Source organism: Geospiza fortis, unplaced genomic scaffold (assembly GCF_000277835.1).
Source record: "Geospiza fortis unplaced genomic scaffold, GeoFor_1.0 scaffold53, whole genome shotgun sequence".
In the NCBI taxonomy this organism is placed as follows: Eukaryota; Metazoa; Chordata; class Aves; order Passeriformes; family Thraupidae; genus Geospiza; species Geospiza fortis.
In genome coordinates this window covers 5634970-5657893 of record NW_005054305.1, presented here as the reverse complement: position 1 = coordinate 5657893, position 22924 = coordinate 5634970, and the positions used below count along the sequence as shown (strand labels likewise).

The window sequence follows — 22924 nt, the reverse complement described above, 5'->3', positions numbered from 1 at the left end:
TGCAGCTTCATTTCTACCTTACTAACTTCTGTTGAATACCAAGAAGTGTCTTGAGATCGTATTTGGGGCTTTGGGTGCAAGATTGAGACAGAGAAATATTTCGTGCTGTTGTTGTTACTGAGTCACTTAATTACTCAGAATGTTGATTTACTCACTCTTGATGCCTATAATAAATATTTCATGTATAATTATAAAACATTAATACTTTGAGATTGGCAGAGATTTGTAACAGTTGTATAACAAAGCAGCTGTTTGGAATGAATGAATAAACAGTGAATTTTGACTGGAAGTTGTGTTAACTAGTGAGTGAAAAAGGAACCATTGTATGGGTTTAAAAGATTTTCTAGACTTTTTTTGTCCTATATTTCAATTATTTTTTGAAGATCTATATATGAGACATGTATCTACATATGAAAATATTTTATTGGTAAATTAAATTTTCTTGTCACTCTCAGTTGCTTTTTGTTAGTTAAAGAGAAATGGAAGTGTCATATAAAATGTGTATTGATAGTCTATAGTTTTTGAGTTTGAATAGAGCCATGGTTTTTAATCAATTTTATTCTTTTCAATTTTATTCTTTTCTGTTGTTGCTGTTAGTTTTTACTGTGTGTACCTTCATCTCAAAAAACTATTGTTCACTGACCATGGATTCAGACACAGTAAAAAATGTTGAACACATTGTAGATGTATGTTAGAATAATTTGGAAATACAATATTTCAATACAAATTCAAAATTGCTTTTTTGTTTTATCAGCAAACACGTATCTCTTTATGGTGCAAGCTCGTGGTATAATGTTGAGAGAAAATGTAAAAACAATAGGACACATGATAAGACTGTACACTAACAAAAATACTACACTGAATGGCACAGGTAAGAATATTTTTAATGTATTTTTTAAAAGACCTCTTTTTTCAATTTTTTAAAAAAGCCAATCATTAATGACACAGCTTGATTGTGAAAACTTAGACCCAAATGCTACTTCTCTGAAATTGGAGTCAGGGTCAAATAGTTACTATTTATCAGCTCACTTCAGTAGGAAATATTTGTATTAGCTGTAACAAAGATACTTGTATTTCGCTACTATTCCTCTAGAGTAATAAAATGCTTTTAAAATCATGCTGCTAGGAATTTGTTAACTAAAAATTAATGCTCTCACCTGCATGATGATGAGTTACAATTTCAGTGGGTAACATAGGTTTTTACAAAAATCAATTCTTCTTTTTAAGATTATCCCGAAGGTAACAATTCTAGTGACTGTGTTGCTCAAACAACAATGTATCTTCCAGAGAACTTCACCTACTCTCCTTACCAGCCTTGTCCAGAGAAACTGCCTTACATGAGTAAGTTTTAAAGTGACCTTAATGTTTATCTAGTAAATTAAATTGTATTCTAAACAAAACACAGTTATTTTAATATAAAATATAATTGTAAGGAGTCTAAGTATATAACAGAAATTAATGAATAAAATACATCTGATGATGCACAATGATGCTTAGCAGAAGTTTACCTGTAACTAATGTGTTACTGAAGTTTTGGTCTCTTTATTAATCACCTTTACTAATTTGAAATCAAATAATTGAACTACTGATTTGTAAGAGAGAAAATGTCACATGGTTTCTGAAGTAATTTGTAATGCATTCCAGAATTCTAACCTCTTGTCTTTTAGATACATGGTTTAATCTGTGGGCTGTCATTCAGCATGAGCAATTAATTAAATATCTAATATAGCAGTTCAGATCCATATCATACCAAAAAATGTTGCTGGCAGCTGAACTGAAATCTGATCAATTTTTCTTCAAAGAAAAAGAGTGGATTTTATTAGGCTAATCTAGATTCCATGATAATATTTTTTTTATCTCCACTGAGTTTATCTGTTGAAGAAAACAGAAACAGTGCATGTTACCTGTGTTTCTTCTCAAGAATGTCAGATTCTAAGCTTTGTTTTATATTTTAAATATACAGGCAGGGAGCCAAAAGTATAGATCAGTTGCTGTTGCTTATGAAACTCAATCATATAGAAAACTGTCTTAAGCCAGGTAGTAATTAACCCCATGGTATGATAATATCCTTATTTCAACCTCTTTTCCTCCAGACATAGGGTTTGACTTTCAAAATCACCTTTTTGGATATTATTGAACATCTAAAGAAATAAAACCAAATTATTTCAATAGCAAATTTTTTAGCTACTTTTAGAAACATAAAAAGTTCAGGAAATGGCAAATCTGGATAATCAGAGAAACAAGATGTGATGTTTTTGCTGATTGAAAAATGTATATAATTAGTATTTTTAATGTCACTTTCAGGGTATCTGGCAGTTGGAATTCTGGCAGATTAGTTCAAAACTAAGTAATTCTACCAGTAATTTCTCTATAGGTCTCCTTGTTGCTGCTCTGCTTTTACCATCTTTTTTTTTGTTGGTGGTGTTTTTTTTGTTAGTAATTGCTCTGTACTTCTTCTATCCTGTTTAATTTAGTAGAGAAATAATAATTTTAATAGAGAATAAGTCACTGAATAAGTTGCTTTTCAACCAAGGGATATGTGTTTCCCTTTTTGGTTTCCATGTATGCCTTTTTAATCATCATCTCTCTTTCTAATTATAATTTAAATAAAGCAACTCTGAAGATCTTTTAATTTAATGAAATGTTGTAGGAAGTGTGAGATAGCCAGGCAAGAAAGAGATTTGTATATTTTGACATGTTTTAATTAGTCTAAGGTTATTATAGAAGTCATCTTTTCTTCTTTGCATCAGCTTGTCAAATTTATATAATGAAAGGAGTGTGGTAAAATCATATTTGATTTTAGTACATAAGTACATAAGCTCTTAAAATAGGAACAGCTATTGCCTTTGTTGTATGACTCAGTAGAACAGGTTATAACCCATTTGTTGGGCAGTGCTGTTGTAATTTGTAAGCAAAACACCTTTTCTTCGAGATAGAGCAGTACAAGAATCTGTCTGTCTGTTCCTTTGGAGATAAACTGATAATCCCAACCTTTCTAGACTGCATAGTTTCTAAAGCTCTTGTCATTCTTGAATTTTTTGCACTGTAGACTGCCTTTAATTTGATTTCTTTCTAAAGCATCATAACAGGCTTAAATCCTAGTTACAAAACAAATTAGTTTTGGAAAACTTCTTTTTTTTTTTTTTTTTCACACAGCAGCAGTTAATACATTCCAGGATGAGATTTTCTGGTTTTGTACAATTACATTGTGTTGGCTCCTATTAATGTGCAATCCATTATGAACTGTAAAACGACCTGGCAGCATAGCCAGATATTGCTTGTTTTGTCGTGCACACTTCATTTTTCCTTCAGTAAGAAACCATCCTTTATTATTTTAAATGAATTTTACTTTATTGGTTTCTGTGTCTACCTCATTTGTTGAATTAATTTTTCCCTGATTTTCTTCTTCAAAATGTTTTTTGCTTTCTCAGCTTTCTTATTTTGTGGGTTGTATAAATATGTTTTATTGCAGCCTGCTAGACAGTGGTGGAACTAGTGAATAATAAGTGCAGTTATTTACAGAGATGCTTTCTCCTGCCCCCACCAGTGACAGGGGAAAAAATGCTGATTTCTAGTCACTCATCTCCTGTGTGCTTTTGATAGTACCAATACTTCAGGTTTTACTATAGCTTCTTTTTAAACATTCTGGATGGAATTTCATCATGTCCCATGGAGTTAGAAGCACCCTTATCGAAAGGCTTCATCTAAATACTGTTCTACCATTTGATGTTTCTTTCTAATTTAAACTCTGTAGTCATCTGATCACATCTGAACTTTTCTCAGAATACTGAGGTATCTGAATCACATCATGTGCTATTTCCTTCCCTTTCTGGTGTAGTAATTGACCTTTATTTATCTTTATGTTTCTTTTAGATTCTGTATTTGAACTGAAAGGCTCTTGTTGCTTTTCTGTCTCTTGCTAGTTGAAATTGATTTTTTTAAATTTAGTTTTTAATTTTTAAAAATTTATTTTGTACATGTTTATATACTAGTCCTTTGTTGATTGACCTTGATTCTATATTTCATAAGATTTCTTTTTTGGGTTATTGAAGAGTTTCGGATACAGCCATTATGATAATCTAAGCTTATTTTAAAATAATTATTTTTATTTTTAATTATTTAAAAATTTTTATTTAAATCTCTGTAGGACTAGCTTATTCTAGTGTCTATCTATACAGGTTTTTTAGCAACTGCCAGGTTTCCTTTTTTCCTAAAATAATTACATTAATATGGGTATCTTTAAATCTTCTCTTGAAATAGTTCCATAGTGTACTATTGTTGATAATTTTTCACCTATGATTTTACATTAAAAAAGGTTGCCTTCTTCATTTGCAAGTAGTACTATATTTAATCATATCCCAAACTAAAATAGCCCTTGCAGTATCTTCTACATTCTTCTGAAAATGATAGTTATTCCAATTCTATTTTGTAGTTTGTTCCAAAAATTTCAATATTTTCAAAAGATTTACATAACTAGTTAATTTGGTGACACAAATGATCTATTTGGCATGAATAGGATCTTTTGTGTATGGACACATGGGAGAAAATTGAGTGATTTTTGGACTGAATATAAACCATCTCTCACCAAAGCACTTAACTTTGTAGACAAAAATAAGAATAATATTTTATGTTGTTTGCCAGAAAGTTCTTGCAAGATTTTTATGTGATGATTTAGAGTGTAGTAGTTGCAAAAGAAAAACTTGAACTTCTGGCTAATGAGTATTACATTAGTTTTCTCCCCAGATTTTCTTGCTTCTTTCTATTGCTTTTGAGGGTATTTCCTATGAATCATTATTTCCAGTGTTGAAATTTTACACATGCATAAGCTAAAGACTGACAACTTTCAGCTGTCAACTAATGTTAATATTTTCTCATAGTAGGTACTAAGCTGATTTTTTTTCAAATTGTATTGTGGTCTTTATTCACTAACTTACTGAATTTCACTTTCATGCCTTTTGCAAATGCTTTTCCCATTGGGGTCATTAGTTCTACCAATAGTAATTCTCACATCCAGTCCCTTGCTATGAATTGCTTTGAAGCAAATAGTGGTGAATTAGTGGATGAAGACTCTACATGAAATGTGCCTATAATCTAAAAATTAAATTGAGGAAGTTTGTTGAGTGCAGTGATGATACATTTTCCTTTAATGTGGAAGTGGAGCAGAAAGGCACCCAGAATTGGAGTAGATGTAGAATTGTTAACAGTGGTACTTGAAATGAAAGGCAGCCCAAATTTTCTGTAAGAGATGCAGAATTTAAATTACTTTGCTTGTTCTGTGTCCTTTGAAATGAGTATTTTGTTTATAGGTTTTATGGAAGGAATGTTTGGTTTTGGAAACACTAAAACTTCATTCTGTAAGAATTAAAGATTAGGAGGATAGTATAAATAGTTTCTTTTTTTCTGTAGGTAGTGTAACTACAAATTTCTGATGCCATTTGTCCGTTATATTCCTTGTAGCATTAGGTCAATTTTCTTAATTGAAATTAATATGTAAGTTTTTTTTCCTCTCTTTAGGAGGCCTTATTGATGTTAATATGAGTGAAATTAGTTTTGATGAAATTCAGCAACTGTTTTCAAAAGATTTAGACATTAAACCAGGAGGACACTGGAAACCAAATGACTGTAAGCCACGGTGGAAGGTTAGATGCTGATTTTCTATTTTGGTTTATTTTTTCTTGTTGGTATATGAGAATAATTTACCATTGCAAGCACTCAGTCTTTGGTGCTATATATGTAGTATCTTATATTATTTGTAGTATGCCGTCTGTGCTCAAGAGGAAACTTCTGCTAGGAGAAAAATTTGAAATGAATCATCAAGAACTTTTAAAGGTTCATTACCTGTAGTTACTAAACATTTCATCATATGGATGGAGGATGCAAATCTGTCCTATGTGTCTGTTGCTTGAAGTATAACTAGAAGCAAGTGAACATAAAAGGAAAATCTTATTTGCATTTTACTCAAATTTTTTTTCTTAATTATTTGAGCAAATTTTCAGCACACTTTTCTAGGGGGAACCAACATGTAAAACACTGAGCCAATTTAAATATAAAAGTTGAAAAATCATGGGAAACTTGATCTGTATTGAAAAATTAAAATTTTAAAATGCTGATATAATGGATTTTTTTTTGTTTTTTTGAAGGTGGCTATCCTTATTCCTTTTCGGAATCGTCACGAGCATCTTCCAATTTTTTTCCGTCATCTGATACCCATGTTGCAGAAGCAGCGGCTGGAATTTGCCTTCTATGTTGTTGAACAGGTAACAGCATCTACTTGAAAAGTGACTTTGAAGATTCCTTACTAAAAGGGGTTTGATATTCTTACCAAGGTTTGGATGAATCCAGAATTTAAAAATTGTTACCCTATTCTTCTACTCCTTTAAATGAAAAAGTAAAGCTCTATTTCCATTCCTCATCTTGAGCAGTGGCCACATACACAATGCTTTTCTTCAAATATAGCCTATATAAGGTAATATAGAAGTAATAAGATGCTTCTTAGAATCTATTGTAGTTGTAGGTTTTCAAGGCAAAAAAAGTAGGTCAGCAGCAGTGTTCCTCAGGGCTCAATTCCAGGGCCTTACATTCACTGGATGTAGGAGCTGAATGCACCGTCAGCAAGTTCCTGATAATATCCAGCTGGAAGGTTGTGGTTGACTTTTAAAGGATGGGATGCCTTGCAGAGGGTTCTAGATAAATTGGAGCACTGGGCAGTGATTAATGGGATGAAATTTAATATGTCAAAATGCTGGACTCTGCACCTAGGATGGAGTAAAGCCAGGCACAAGTGTAAACTGGGAGAGGAATGAGTGCCTGGAGAGCAGCCCTGCCCAAAGGGATCTGGGGGTGCTGTTTGGCAGCAGGAGCCAGGCTCACTTCTGGCTCACAGGACTCAGCAATGTGTGCCCTGGCAGCCAGGAGGGCAAACCCCATCCTTGGGTGCAGGCAACCTAGTATGGGCTGCTGGTCAAAAGAGGCATCACTGTCAGTTTTTTGTGTCTGTGTGTGTGTTAGAGTATGTTTTTTCTCATAGTATGGAAGTTTTTGTCTCCTCTTGATTTTTACAATGTCTCCTTTGTTTTCTGTGTGAAGACAGGTACACAACCTTTTAATCGTGCAATGCTCTTTAATGTTGGCTTCAAAGAGGCTATGAAGGATGCTGTCTGGGACTGCATAATATTCCATGATGTGGATCACTTACCTGAAAATGACAGAAATTACTATGGATGTGGAGAAATGCCACGCCATTTTGCAGCAAAGCTGGACAAGTACATGTACATGTAAGTAAATGGTTTTATTCACATTATTTCTTAAATACTCAGAAATATTTAAAAGTATGAATTTTGTGACTCTATATATATACACAGTAGGTGAAAACAACAAAGCAGCCTCCTACTATGCTATTTACAGAAATGAGCAGTCTAAATGAAGAAACTAAATGAATTTAGTTTCTACATTTGATGTGTTACTAATTACAAGATAATATTTATGATTTTCAATGTTGAGCTTGTTGCAATGATGTTGGTCTCAAAAAAAAAGGCTTTGTATGTCAAGGGGGAAAATCTTACCTAACTTACTAGAAGTGATTTCTGGCTACATAAACACTTCTACTGGTTGTTACCAAAGAAAAGCAGATAATCTGCAGCAAAATATCACAGGAATAGTGTCTTTATTTTCTGATAAATGCACACTTAATTTCTGTTTCATACTCCTTTTTAAACTGAAGATTTTCTTACTGCTAGACCATTTTGTAGTATGTTGTCTCTCAGTCTCTACTGACATTTGATGAAGGTACTGGGACCTGCACTTTTCTTACCTCTTTCTCTTCTGTCAGTTTACATTAATGATGTGCCACTTGCTTCTTAACACTCTGCTATCTCATGACATTCTTGGAATCACTTCACAGGAAGCTGTAGCTTATTGCTCGCTACATGTATGTGTTTCCTATCCTCGACTTTATTTGTGAAATTAATCTACTTAACAACCTGGTCAACTAACAAATGAAAAGCAATGCTTTGAAACCATGGCTCTGTGTCTGGACTTCAGGTTGTCACCAATCATCAGTTTAATGTTTAAAGATTTCATGTGTATTTAAAAATAAATAAATTAGCACCTATGAATAAATAGGAGATTTCTTCTATCTTTGTATGTACTTATAAAGCACTTAATGCATTTATATAATGTCTAAATAGGTAAGTAATTACAAAATTGATAAATTTTGTATAAACAAAACTAGATTTATAAAACAAAAAATAAATAAATTTCAAAAAGTCCCATTAACTGTCATATTTCAGTTGGTTTTGGTTGGTGGTCTGGTTTTGGGTTGGCAATATTTTTTTTGTTGGCTATTTTGGAGGTATGTATGTGGAGTTTTTTGAGAGGCAGGAGAGGGTTAAAACACCTGCTCTTTCAGTTACATGTTGAAAGGCAAATATAATTGCAACCTTCTCCACATGCTATTAAGATTTGTTTGAATATTGTGTTTCCACAGAGATCAGAAATTACATGATTGTCTATTTCTGTTTTCTTTCCCCTTGCATTATGCAGTTATTTAATGTGGCAATTGGGTCCTAAGTAAATCTTTTTGTAGATGGTCTTAACTCCTTGAAGGTTCCAGATTTGGAAGTGTCTCCTGAGAGACTTTTGTTTTATTGTGCGCTGCTTCTGAAAGAAAACTACTTTACTGTAGCAGCTTCTGGGTTAAGGGTGCAAGTTAATATTGATGGAAGTAAATATAGATACTTAAATGTTTTAAGTTTTTTTTAGATTGGCAGTGTTTGGAGGACTAGAAATCACATTGTCTGGGTATGTTATATAGATAGGCTGTTCATGTTGGCCAACTGCTTATTGCTTAATTATATGTGTTAGCAAATACCTTTGCTTACTGACAGGGAAGCCTGTAGATCCTTTTGATTCAAAAGTTTATCTTTTAAAAACTGGAAAATGATTTTTTAAAATCAGCATGCTATTCACTGTTTAATATGTACTGTTTAACTGTTTCTCTCAAGTTTTAACAGTTTTGTAGAATATAGTAATAAATTGAAATTATTTAATTAATGCATTACTGATTTGTAATATTTTGGCAGGTTAAAGAGGGGTTTTTCAGTTAAATAGTGTCAACATAAATAGTTTGAGGGCTTCACTTAACGCTTCAACTATGGGTCTAAATCAGTCATCTGAAATTCCTGGTATGCTTTTGTTTCATATGCGTAATACTAATTGCAGCTACAGTTTAGAAGCACCTTTTATGCAAATCAGACGCTACTGCAAACCTTTTGTTCGGCTTGTTGTATGTTACTTAATGCTGGCAATCCATGAATCAGTTTCCCTTGGTGAATACATTCAGCCTCTGGTCATGTCCCTAGCTTGGGGCTCTTGCTTTTTTGGAAAGGTATTGTTAAAAGAGAGGCCTGCCTATCAAAGTTCAGCTAACAATATAGAATTTGTCTTTTGTTTCCAGCCTTCCATACAATGAATTCTTTGGTGGTGTAAGTGGCCTCACAGTGGAACAATTCAAGAAGATCAATGGTTTTCCAAATGCCTTTTGGGGATGGGGCGGAGAAGATGATGATCTTTGGAACAGGTGAGCTTTAACTGCTTAGGTCTTTCTGTAGCATCCACCCCTTGAGACCAATTAGGTGCTTTTTGTTCTGACACTTGTTACATTTTTGTAATTTGTTTTAAATGGACCAGTTCTACATAGTTTGTTTCAGAAATATCAGAATATACCATTTGAAGAAAAAAGTATGATGTTCTTTTTTCTTGGCCTGGGGACAACTGGTAGTTTTTAAAGATCTAGGTCTTGGACAACAGATAGAACAAGAGGTAACCATACTAAGCACATTGCATCACTCTTACTGCTAGCATTATGAAATACCACCCCACAGACATGTAGTGTAAGCATGAATTTCATGTCTTAGGGGCAGTGCTTGAGAGACAGGTTAATTTGTAAGTATTTTGATAATCCCAGAGTGGACAACAGACAGCCCTGCTCATGGCATTGCCAACTGCTCACAGTGAATGAGTCTAAACTGTTCTAACAGAGCTGTTGCAAATGTCTGCATCAGTTTATATATAAAGAGATATCTTTTAAAGGACAAGTTTGTTTTTATACTTTTTTCTTGCTATTTCCATGCTTTTATGCTGCAACAAGCAGGAAATATTAAATATGAAATTATTATTATTATTTTGCGCTTTGTTTTGCCAACTTTTTTAGTTGTTGAGTTTGGAGTGTTGCGGGTTTTTTTAGGAAGGGAATGTCAGTGAACATCGAGACTTAGCTGTAAAATATTTGATGTGTATTTTTCACTTTAACTTGTATGACAAGTTGTAAGAAGACGTTTTTACAAATGTTTATGTGTTATACTGCAGGGTTCACTATGCTGGATACAATGTAACAAGACCAGAAGGTGATTTAGGGAAGTACAAATCCATTCCTCATCATCACAGAGGAGAAGTCCAGTTTTTAGGACGGTAAGAAAAACAGAGAAATAATCAAATACTGCAGCTAAAGATGTAAAATTTTTTTCTTGCATCCACACATATGAATAAGCAGTCAGTTCTTATCAGTGTTATTTCCTCTTTGGTGCTAAAATTTGTATTTTCTTAAATACGTTATGTTTTTTTATTTAACTATGAGAGAGACTAAATTTGCATGTCGGAAGATATTATCATCATAACCTTTGATCCATAATGTTGTTGTTCCATAATAATTTGGGCATTAGTGCTGGCAGGGCTCCATTAGTTGGCTATTTTGGATATTTTGCAGAAGGAAGCAGTGCCACTAGGGCAAAGAACTCCTGCCTGAAAAATTACTTTAGAAGTCCTCAAGGATTGGTTTCTTCGCTCATATTTCATTATTTTTGGAGATACAGGTCTTCTCATTTCCTGCATACATTGATTTAAACCTTTTCTTTTGGGGTTCCTTTCTTTTGCTACAAAGATACAAAACACTTAAACTGGCCAGTAGGTTCTGGCTGCCCTGGAATGGAATAGAAAACAGAATGCAGCAGATGAACTGCACATAAAATTTAGAAGGTGAAACACAAAATAAAGGGTTTATGATAAGTGTTTTCAGGCAACTAGAAATATTGTTCAGTTCTGTCATCTTTTTCTGGGAACATATTTTTTCTCTTTTATTCATAGTTTTGAATTATGAATAAAATCATATACATGCACAGTAGAGATAAGTAAATCAGTTATAGGACATGAAAATGTATATATGGATAATCAGGGGGAGGAGAACTTTTTTTTTCAGTCACCTCAGATTTAGATGTTTGCAAATGCAGAAGTCTCAAGAGTGAAATGAAAATAATTTCAGACATTTAAATGTATAATGAAGAATAGTGAAGATTCCTAAATCTTCCTTGAACTCCTTAGTTGAATTTTATAGCAAAAAAAATGAAGAAATTGAATAATCTTTAAAAATCTGTTTCGTTTGGGACCATGAGAAGCTTACGTATTGAATGCTTCCTTTGTTATTTAGTCCTAATGTTAACTTGTATATGTGACCATAAACTTTAATTGTATTAAAAATCTTTAAAAGCTTGTTTTTAAACCTAAGGTAGGTTATTTGGTAATTTCAAGGGTCTGAAAAGTAGTTTCAGAATTTAAGGTATACTTGAAAATTAAATGACTGTCACAGTATCATGTCTAACATCAACTGAATTGTTTCTTGCAAATCTTTCTCATTTTTCTTCTTCCAACTCCTTCTGCAGATACAAACTTCTGAGGTATTCCAGAGAACGTCAGTATATTGATGGGTTGAACAATTTAGTATATACTCCTAAAATATTTGTCAGTAGATTGTATAAAAATATAACTGTTAATCTCCTACCAGAACTTGCTCCTGTTAGAGACTATTGATGGAAGTGGATTGGCAAGAATCCTACCAGACTAAACTTTTAACACTGGAAGCTACTGATAAACACTGTAAAACAAAACAAAACCAACAAACAACAGCTTAGAATTAGAGTTTTTTGACCAACAGATGATGATGCATATTTGGGATGAGAAGTGATTGTATGTACCATGCGTTTTGATCTGAAAGAAAAGCCAGCAGCTACCACTCAGATGTTTACAGCATGAGACTACTGTTCAAGCCTTCATTCTTCACACTCTCTATCTTAACTACTCAGCTATTTAAACTGCAGAAACAGACTTGTAGCTTCTCTGGAAGTAAGGACAGAGGCCTCTTCCAGGATTTTTTTATACTAAACTGCCCCTCCTCATATTTAAATGAATGCTTTTGTTTCTTTTTAAAATGTGTTTTGTAAATATGTGATGTAAATTAATGTGTGTACATTGCTTTTCAATTGTTCAATATTTTATGCTTCAGTATGTATTTGAGTGTGTTCTTGTTTGAATTCTATAGGAATGTTTTTATTAGCATGAAAGAACAAGTGTAAAATGTAAGTATGCTTATAAAAAGGTTATACCTTATGTGAAATGAAGGAAATACTAATTGTTGGCCAGCTATGACTGTAAACTGTTATACTAGTTTTGAGCTCTAGGCCTTCTGCATATCTATTTAGAAAAATCAAATTCTTATATGAACCTGCTAGAAAGAAAGCTTTTGATTTTATTTATTGCCAGCAAAATTGTATGATACCCTGCCTGCCATCTGAATCATATTTATATGCATATTGCATGTGTATTACAGAAAATCTTGCAGTTGTTGCATATTATGATCTACAGGAACTCTTAACTGTATCCAAGTGTGCCACTAGTGTCAATGTCAGGGATTTTAATGCCTAAAATGATGTGTCTGGGTGCGTACAGTATTTTGGTATTGTTCTTTTTTTTGTTTGTTTGTTTGTTTTTAATTCTAGTAAACAGCACTTTTATTCCTCCAAAATCAGAAGAGCCAAAAATGTGTCTTCATTGGAAGAATATTAAAGTTAGATTTTTAAGAGAATAATAAAACATAATTCTGATAGTTGAAATGCTTACAGTGTGGGATTCTCAGAAGCACGGTGTTGGTCGTGCTGTTCTGCTGATGAGGATGGTGATGACGTAAGCAGAACAGAAAGCAGGCCAATCTCAAGTGCTTTTTAAAATTCCACTCATAATATATTATTAAATATAGCTATTTAAGGGCCTATTCTGGTAGAGTGCTGAGTGCTTCTATGATGCACTGAGGATCCTCAAGTCGATGACTGTCAATGAGATTGAGGTTGCACAGTCCCGCTAAGGATTGGTCCTGTCTGTTTCTCTATTTTTGTGGTGTTAAATGTATGAGTAACTAGCCTCTCTCCTTATCTTCTTATTTTCTCTTTGCTTGTAATGTTATGCTACCTAAAAGTATCCCACTGCTAAGCATTATTATCTTTACTAATATTTTTTTACATCCCTTGTTAATACAAAGGAAAAGGACCAGGTCATTTAATTTCTATGTTAATGCAAATACAGTGAACAAGATATACTAAACTGTTTTGTTTGTCACAGTTACTAACTCTTTAGGAACCAAAGACTGACTTCTGCTTCCATAAAGAATGGAAAGCAGTATATATAATAGGGATTGTTTATCCATAGAGTGTTCTGTAAGAGTGTTGACAAAGAATCCTAACTTTTAAGTCATTACTATATGTTGATTTCTTAAATTGCTGCCGCAGATGGTGTGGTGCTTTTTATATTTTAAGTTTTTTTGCCATAAACACCTTTTATTTCTTTGGCATCCCAGCAGCAAATTTTGCCCTTAGCCATCCTTCAGTAATGTTATGAGCTTAGCTGTAGGCATCCCAAATATTTAGTAGAAATATTATTATTTAACTTAGTAGTTGAGAACAATTGTAAGGGATATTTTATACCATACCGGAATTACCTTAATATCTACCAGTTAATCTAATATGCTTTAGGAATGATGTAATACAATGAAAATAACTAAAAGCATAAAATGAAGAAAACATCCTTCAAAAGCATGCTTAAGTGGTTTGCTCACCTCCTGATAGATTTTTCTATAACTAGGTGTATAGAACATTCTGAAGCATATGGAGAAAGCCGAGATAATACACTGTAGGAACAATTATTATCTTTAAAAAAAAATGTCTTATTTCATAGCAGACTAATACAGTTCTCTAAGAACAGTTGAATAAATTTTTAAATCCCTCATGTGATTTTGAACTGATTTCTGGTTTTCAGTACAGGTGTACCTACAATTTCACACCTACAGTTATGAAACATCGTTTGGTATTGTAGGTCTGTACTGTTTTCTGAAGCATGCTTTTGTTCCCATTTCTTAGGCATTCTGTGAAATTTGTGTGCAATTTTAAAAAAATCTAATGCATATATATGTATATATACTTATATACATACTATATTACACATATGCTGTGGCTGAACTAATATAACTTTACAGCTTTAAGTGATTGATCATGTATGGTCCTAGAAAAATGTGAATTAAACCAGTATATGAATGGATTGTGACATATAGCTGAGTTCTTAAAAATTTTGCATTTTGGTGCCCCAAAATGATGGATGTTAAATTATGAATTGTTGACCAACACTCTTCCCTAAATACCTTTTATCACTTTGTTGGGAAGTTTTAGAAGTTGCCATCTTAAATTACATCAAAATAGTGTTTGTATACTACCTGTCTGAACTCAGTACTCTTCTGTAGTGAATTTTAACATAGACAGTGCCTTCAAACAGAATAAATACGATGCAGAACTAAGAGTTGTGCACATTCCTTTTGATAATTTCATGGTTCTTGTAAAATGTAGAGAGAAGCCAATCACATTGGCTTTTGAATTGCTGACAAGGCAAATAAGGGATGTCTTCAAGGAGTGAACATGGAGGGAGAAGAAGAAGGAAGTATTTTACAAGATTCTGAAGGTCTTGCAAATTAGCAAGTAAAAACATTACAGAACTATTAAAAGTAGAATCTGGTTAATATGCTAAGATACTCTCAAACCCATTTTCTATATTTCAAATTTAAGTAGGAGAATATAAAATATAAAGTCAATTTTTCAAATAGGCAGTGTGTTGAAAAGCAGGTGCAAAATGTCCTTTTTCTTGGATCTTGCCACTCTATTTTTCTATTGTTATGTTTACTAATTGTTGTAGTGGGTTACTAATGAGCCAGCTGTTTAAAAAAATTGAAAGGATCCATTGCATATCAGCAAGCGGAAGTGTACTTAAGATTATTTTATTTGTAGAGGTATGTAAGATAGGCTCAATGAAAAAATGCACTGAAACAAATGCTGGGAATTTCCTGTGTACTATCATAGTTTTGGGTTTTTTTGTTGTTCATGAAAATGTTTGTACTTTTTTATCATTGTCTTTTATGAAATATAATGTTCTAAAGATTGTGTTGGTTTGTTTATTCTGAGATTCTATGGAAAAGATATTATCTTTGTGTTTTGTTTCTAGACAAAAATGCTCATTTTTCTAGTGCTTAGTACCCCAAAGTAACAGCAAAAAGAAAGGACACACCTGTCCAAATTCATCAGGTTAGGCTGTGATGGGATCAAGCCTTAGGCTAGCAGGCCATTTTCCCTTTCTTTGTATTTATAGGCTTTCAGCTTTGGGTTTTATTAGTCTAAGTGACTCAACCTTTTTGCATACTTTTCCAAGACAGGGTTGTTCTTCTGTTGAATCCCCTAATGGTTCTACCCTATATAGGAATTACTAGAATGGGAATAGAAGGATTAATCCATATTTCTCATGGCATTAAATAGGAAACAGTTTCTCGGGATTCATCAGTTATCCTTATTTTTGTTTGCATTTTACAGCTATTATGAAAATGTCTGATGGTTTGAGGTATGCAAGTAATTCTGGGGAGTACTTTAACTTGGGAAAGTATTTGCAGAATTTTCTGCAAATGCATGAATAAGCTTCTTCAAGTGATATGCTTTTCTAAAACACAGGCTTCTGGTCTGTCCTTGAAAATGTCACGAGTTATGATATATTGGAAAACAGGAAAGAAGGCATTTTAAGTATCTGTAACCTGCTTAGCATCTGTAAATGCTGTTCTGCTATTCTGTCACCTTTACCTGCTTTCACTTCTATGTCTCCAAAATCAGAATTGAGAGGTGAGTTTATCTTGATAATTATGTGAGGCCCTGAGTGAGTAATCCCATGTGACTTCATCTGTTGTGAGCTTCATTAATAAAACATAGGAGATGGTAGTGGTGGACTGTATTTTCCGTCTGCTTGCTTTTCATGAGACACCTTTCACAGATGAGTTTAGTTCAATTCCTTTGCAAGAAGAATTTAGTTTCTCAACTTCACAGAAGACTGCTTTATTCTCCGAGTCCCAATAATGGGATTTCAATGCATTTTTTTCCTGAGGTTAATGTGTTTTTTTCAAATCCTAAACTTTTATTCAGAAGGGCAATACTAACAATACAGAAATGCAGAATACTTCAATTCAGAAGACTATTTGAAAACAAAGTCAATACACTTTCTTCCTAAAGTTAACAAAGTGAATAAAAAACTTACTGTTAGTGATTTACTATGAAATCTGAAGCTGTTGATACATTCAGATACTAAGTTCTTATCATTTATGGAATTTTTAATTTACACAACTGAATTTTCATGCTTAATGTCAGCTTTTATTCCACTGGCTCGCTAACTACTGCTGTGGTTGAGTAAGAGAAGGGACTGAGCACAACAGCAATCTTGTAACGCCGATTACCAGCATCATTAGCTGTGAACACCACCTGGAAAAAGAAAAAACAAATATGAGACAAAATGAGAAGTGGTCTCTAGATAAAAGCCTAGATGGAACCATTGTGATCATTGTATGTAACTTCACATGAGACTTCAGAAATATTCTCACTCTGAAGTGTGACTGCTTGTAACACACAGTTTTTCCGCTGGTTAAATTCCCTTTATTAAAAGTATAAATGTCACATTATTTAAGACTTTATTCAATTTATTTATTATCCAAATTGGCATTTCCTTGTTGGTACTCATAAATAACAACAAGACTTTTTTTCTTGTTTCCCTATGAAGGTCTTCCATGAACCCCATTGATTTTCTTTATTAAAAAAAAAAGCTAGCCCATTTGCCCGTTCTTTCAAGTGTTGGAATGCTTTTGTTACTCTTACCATGTTCTTTACTTCAAGGAGCAGAATTAAACAGTGCTGCACTAGCTATCATTAGGCCAGAATATAAAACAATGAGTTTCTTTAGTTCTGATACAAAATCTAGTAGTTAGAGAAAGACTGCATTAGTTATTTGGCCACAGCATGATAATAACCTTACATATGAATGATTTACCACAGCCCTATTAACATCTCCCTGACCAGCACATCCTGTCCTTCGATTTCTTATTCCACATAATACATGATTTTGTGTTGTGAGATGAGAGGTGTCAGCTTTTAAAATAGACAGTTTAATAGCATTCTGTGATGCACAGCTTGTGCTCCTTTCAACATTAATAAAAAAGATGCATATGAAACAACCAGTGAACTGAGCAAAATGTGTTCCCTACTGAGGCTTATTTTTAAGAAAGAAGGCACTGTAGATTAAATTAATTTCCAGTCAACCTTTATCTTGATGTACAATCAATTCACTTACATGCTGTAAATCTTGCTTCCCTTTTTTATTTCAGTTCCCACAGAAGGCAAGGCTACCTAGCCTTCTAGCCTTCATTATTGTCTAGTATAAGAATGTCATGTTTCATTTGTTGGAAGACAGAGAATTTAATCCAAGCGTTAGCCACCTTTTCTTCACAGAGATAAGGAACAGCTAAGCAGATCTCTCACAGTCCAACAAACTAATACAGAGCTGCTGCTACTGAAAGGTCATAGGAAAGCACTAATGCTTTGATGGGAAGGAGACAGTCCCCAAATCCCTCAGCAGCACCTGGTTTGGAACACCTTCCTCTAACCAGTTTATTTGCCCCAGGTAAATTAAAGAGGCACCTTTTTTTCTTTTTTCTGTGGTAAACTGGGGCTCCAAGCATCCAGAACGTAGTACCTACTTTTGTTTCTTTAACAATCTAAATTATGAACTTTGTCTGTAGCCATGAAACTGTTGTCTCCAAAAGACAGATCAATGCTTTTCCCAGGGGACTTCACAGAGTACTCCCCTTGTTGTCCCTCAAACACTTAGAATAATCACAAAAACAATCATGGGCTTAAGTAGAGGTAGTAGTTCCTCTCCATAAATAATGCATCGAGGAACTTTGAGACTTGTTGGGGAGCTAGTAACTAGGTTCTGTCTGTGTTTCTACAAAGCTTTGAGACTGTGGATTTAAAGTGTTAATGTAAAAATATTTTAAACTGAATATAAAGTTCAACATACACAGTTAGTAACTGAAGTCCACACATATTAAGTATCTTTATTCTTTGCAACAGAAGTAGAGGAAAAAAGGAATACTCACATCAGCGTGTTGGTGGAAGGGATTCAAGCCCAGACTCTTCCAGTAAGAGGCTGTATCAAGCTCAAGCTTGTATAACCCTGCTACAAATTGTTCTTTTGTTGTAAGGTCTGAGAGGCCTCCTTTTTCATTGGTTTGTCTGTGTAATAGTAGAAGAACACACTTTTATAGTTTGGTTAAAAGCCTGAGAAAGATGTAGTTTTTAGCAATTGAACTTGAGTTGTGTGTGGCTTAAGTAATAGGATGAATACTTCTATTGATCTGGAATGGCTGATGTCCATCTGTATTATGGATGCCTCAGAGCTTATCTTGGCATTTGCTACTTCCACAGTGACCACAGCAGATGGCTGCCTGCTATCTCATTAACTCTGCATGGTTTGGGGGCGAGCCAAAAACTGGCATTATTGTTCATAGACTCTTGGCAGAGTCTTGGAGTTCAATTAAATGAACCCACTCAGAGGGAAAACTTCACCACTGCTGCAAGCAACATGGAAGCACTATGATGCACTCAATGTGCAACTAAGTAGGGTCAACTGTCCTGATTTTTCCATGGTTTTCTTTCTTATTTAAATGCATTGAGTTTTATCAGTGTAAATATTGTTTACAGTTGGCTATTAGAAATTTGAGGTCCACTATTTGAAACGACCATAGGTCAGCTAGCAGTGAAGCCTCATGGAATTCCTTGTGGTTTGTACTCGCCTCAACAAAACGGACAGTTTTGTTTGATTTGAAGATACTATCAGTGTTATCTAAAGCCCTAGTTCTGGTATGAAACCATACATCTTTGAACACCAACCCATTTTGGGGTCCAGAAGCAATATTGAATGCAGTCTCTCAGATACATCCCTTTTTTGAAACACCTTTCTGTGAAATAAGTTTTGTAATACTAGGAGGTTTTTTATTAGGTAGGTTATTCACAAATAACAGAGCTGCCAATGCCTGATTTTGGTATGTAAAGACCACTGTCTTTTGTTCTAGCTGCCAATTTTTTTCTGAACACATTTTATTCAAATGGCATGCAGAGAAAAATAATATCATTGCGCAGTGCAATACTTGATTTGTTTTTTCATGTAGCTTAGAAAATAAAGTATAGGATACCATTTATGCCTTACAAGATGCTCCATAGTCAGTTATCAGAAGTTTTATATCTATTCAATTGTCTCTTTTTTTTCCTTTGTCATAGATTGATCATTGCTAGATAACTGGTCACTTGTCTAATAAGCTTTTTCAGATAATACCAAATGCATCTTTGAGTGAGAACATTTGTTACAGGACGTCTTGCTAGCATTCAGTTATTTTCAAATTATCAAGGTGGGAGAGGTTGATTTAGTATTAGCATGACTTTTGCTTACCTTATCTTGAGGTTACTTTGCTCCTTATTTCAAATGTTAAATGTGTTTCTGAGACTTCAATCAACATCCAGCTGTTATAAGTATCTTTATATAGAGTCTCTAAGCTCAGAAATGAAGATAAGTGAACTGAACACCCTTACTGGAAAATTTCACGCATTTACAGCGATAGAATATGTGTGAAATTGTCTTCTCACTTGAGGGAGTGAGGCAATTTAAGCAGGACAACATGAATAGATTGTTTTCCCCCATTGTACAAGGACGTGTGGCCTTCACTGTACCTATATTTCTCAAGGACACATGAGAGCAGTGCTGCTTGTGCCAGCCCACTGCTCCGTGACACCCAAGAGGCATTTGAGCAGTTTCTGCAGGAATTTATAGAAAAATATCTGAGTCCAGGATTCCACTGTTGAAGTTCATGTGCTATGCCAGCCTGAGAGCCCTTTCTCACTATTTTTTAAAAGTGTAATAAACTGTTAGCATACCTGGGAAGGTCTCAGGTGAGACTTTGCAACTATCATGAGGAGCTTAGTGTGGAAGTGGAATATTGCTTGGTGAATAAAGAATGCTCATTCTGTGTATCCCCTAAGAATTTTTCCAATTTAATTTCAGGCTATACTTTAAGTAAAAATTGCTTTTTATTTTTTTTAAGGTGTTAATATTTACTAAAATAGAGGGCAATTTAAAAAAGTCATCCACAGCTTAAATTCTACAATTATGTTTTTCAAAAGACATGGCAATATTTATATATCTGGAGATTATTTTTTATTATTTGAAGCATGATTGCTTCTTTGTGGGGGAGAAGGTGAGAAAGATTTATCCCCAAATTTTCTCCTTTTGGCTAAGTCCTTTATCTTGAAGTAAAGTAGGCTATCCAATATGATGTGGTATATGTTCAAAACAGTTTATTTTTAAAACTGTGGTGTTGTAAGAAATGAAAATCCATTTAGAAAGATGGAAAATGGCCAGTAAAGGTAGGATTCTCAACAAGAGTCTTGGTTTCAAAATGTAAGAGTCTATCTGATACTTCTGGTAACAATGCAGCAGTTCATTGCTGGGTACTTAAAGGTAATATAGACCTTTGCAATGAAATTAAAGAGAAGTGATGACTGAATTAAGGGATAGCTTAAAATACTTTCTCATGTTCATAAGATTTGTAAGCCACTATAAAACCATTTTTGTAGTTGAAACTGGAAGACACTCTGCAGCAAGTTAATTCAATTGTATGTTTTCTTTCCTCTGAGCAAAACAGACATCTCACTTTAGAGAATGTGGAACTGCTCTTTCAACTATTTGTCCTCTTCCCATTGCCTTTCCCATCTTTCACTCATTATTTTAGTGTGACTTACTGTGAATTTAACAGTTCCCAAGATCCATCTGCAGCTCCTTTATATAATTTAACTGCGACATTTGGAGCTGGACTTCCTCGGACGGAATCCACAACTTTTACAGAAAGAGGATGCTTGGTATCAGGGGGGTCCTGCAATAGGGAGAGAATTTTTATGTTGCAAGAAGGGTGACATTGCATCATAAAACAGTAAGGAATATTATTCTTCAGATCTACAGTACAGACCATATTTTCCATGAGAATATTGCTGTGTACTGAGGAAACATAATCTGAAGCTTTCTGGGGGCTGGATATGGTAGAGCCAGGAAGGAAGGTTTCAGAAGCTGTTGGGCATTTAGCCATGTACACCAAGGAGGCACTGCAGGTGCGAGACCACATTTCTATTTCTTCTTTGGCATGGCTTAGTACGCATCATCTCCAGCATGAAGCTGTAACTAAATTGTGGTGTCAACAGAAAATAATTACATCCTCGAAGGTAGTAACAATGTTTAAATATCTGCCAACTCTTCCCCTGCATTTTGGACTGGCAATTTGAGCACAGCTTTCTGGATTTGAGAGCCTCTGGTACCCTGTTCCACAAAGCTATCTCTGTTGCCACAGAGTTACAGTTCTGCTGTAAACACGATAAGCACCACATACAGACTCTGCCACAGAGTTACAGTTCTGCTGTAAACGCGATAAGCACCACATACAGACTCCTAACAGCGTGTTGAATCATATTTGTGAACCCTGGCAGCTACACAAAGACAGGAGAGGAAAACTTTCCTTCAAACACAGGATGGCTATAGTTTCATCCTGATACATCCATGGCCTGATGTTTTACCTTTTCAAAAATAGAATTAAATCAGTGCTTTGACCTTACCCAATTCTGCAGATGAAGAGTGAGAAAATAGAGCTTTGTAGAAGGTGCTAATCAGGGATGATATCAAAATAGCAGTCACTGATATCCATTTAATCATTGTAAAATGAATTGTGGTGTAGATGGTTAAAAATTAAGAGCCCTCTCTTTCATGCTCCTTACAATCTGGGATGTTTCACAGGCCAGGAACCCTGACTAGTATCATACCAATGTGTCAGCATGTATCTATACTGCCTGTATGCCCAGATTCCCCATGCTCCCTTTCTGGAATGCGGTGGTTCCTCAATGGCGATACTCACAAGGCCTTGGCAAGAAGGGCTGCACTGCCACTGTTGATTTTCCTGACTTTTGCACCCTGGGAGTTCAATGAAACCCTAATTCCTCAACAGCCTTAGTCAGATACTATTTTCCCAAGGATCAGAGTTGAGAGGAAAAATGAGTAGTTGAGGAGAGAGGGAGACAAGGCTGTTGTGGGAGAATTTCAGGCAGAAGTGTCTGAGTCTTTAGCTTGCTTTCCTGGGATAAATGAGCCCTCTGGAAAAAGAATCCTGACTTTAGCTCTGCTCTTTACTTACATGGGATTAAGTTGTAGTGGGTAGAGCAGTAAGGCAGAAGTCTAGAGAAGGCATGGATTTCTCTAGCATGGATTTTGCAACAGGAGATGAAATTCCACATGACACAGCTTGTTCATTATGTTATGAATGCACAAGTTTTTTTGTCTAGTGAATACAATAGTTTTTCCTGTCTTGTTTTACATTGTTTTTCATGTAGTTGCTGTGTCTAATGACAAGTGCTACTTCTCTACCCATAAAGTCCTCTCACTAATCACTAGAGAAGGAGAAAGAAGGATCAGAAAAGAGTTATAGCAGAGAACTACAGTCAGTACATACTGTAAAATCAAAATAATAATGAAAAAACAATAAAAGAAAAGAATTGGGACTACATCAGTAGAAGGACTTCAGTCCTTAGACACTTACCAATGGTGCAGCTTCAGAGCAAAGTGCCAGGCCACCTAAGAAAACGAGAAATACAGAATGAAAAGCCAT

The 22924-nt window shown here is 34.5% G+C and overlaps 2 protein-coding genes across 2 annotated transcripts; one reads left to right on the top strand and one right to left on the bottom strand.

The window, feature by feature from the left end:
• Positions 1–669: 669 nt before the first annotated feature.
• Positions 670–15300, top strand: B4GALT6 (beta-1,4-galactosyltransferase 6). The gene is made up of 8 exons (XM_014312012.2): positions 670–871; positions 1228–1341; positions 5515–5639; positions 6141–6257; positions 7087–7274; positions 9455–9577; positions 10366–10467; positions 11712–15300. Exons 1-8 carry the CDS (start codon positions 685–687, stop codon positions 11857–11859), a joined length of 1104 nt encoding a protein of 367 aa, XP_014167487.2. The 5' UTR covers positions 670–684; the 3' UTR covers positions 11860–15300.
• LOC102042778 (transthyretin-like) lies at positions 12850–22924 on the bottom strand. The gene is made up of 4 exons (XM_031066611.1): positions 22856–22924; positions 21021–21151; positions 18326–18461; positions 12850–16655 (listed from the first exon to the last, which is right to left on the bottom strand). Exons 1-4 carry the CDS (start codon positions 22922–22924, stop codon positions 16548–16550), a joined length of 444 nt encoding a protein of 147 aa, XP_030922471.1. The 3' UTR covers positions 12850–16547.

What these genes read in the sequence shown, in the direction of transcription:
- LOC102042778 (XM_031066611.1), bottom strand. Translation starts at nt 22,924, where the DNA reads ATGGCTTTTCATTCTGTATTTCTCGTTTTCTTAGGTGGCCTGGCACTT. An exon ending in GCTCTGAAGCTGCACCATTG is followed by an intron (nt 21,152 to 22,855) that starts GTAAGTGTCTAA and finishes TCCCTATTGCAG; the next exon opens with GACCCCCCTGATACCAAGCA. An exon ending in CCTTCCACCAACACGCTGAT is followed by an intron (nt 16,656 to 18,325) that starts GTGAGTATTCCT and finishes TTCTTTTTCCAG; the next exon opens with GTGGTGTTCACAGCTAATGA.
- B4GALT6 (XM_014312012.2), top strand. Translation starts at nt 685, where the DNA reads ATGTATGTTAGAATAATTTGGAAATACAATATTTCAATACAAATTCAA. An exon ending in TACTACACTGAATGGCACAG is followed by an intron (nt 872 to 1,227) that starts GTAAGAATATTT and finishes CTTCTTTTTAAG; the next exon opens with ATTATCCCGAAGGTAACAAT. An exon ending in CTGGACAAGTACATGTACAT is followed by an intron (nt 7,275 to 9,454) that starts GTAAGTAAATGG and finishes TTTTGTTTCCAG; the next exon opens with CCTTCCATACAATGAATTCT.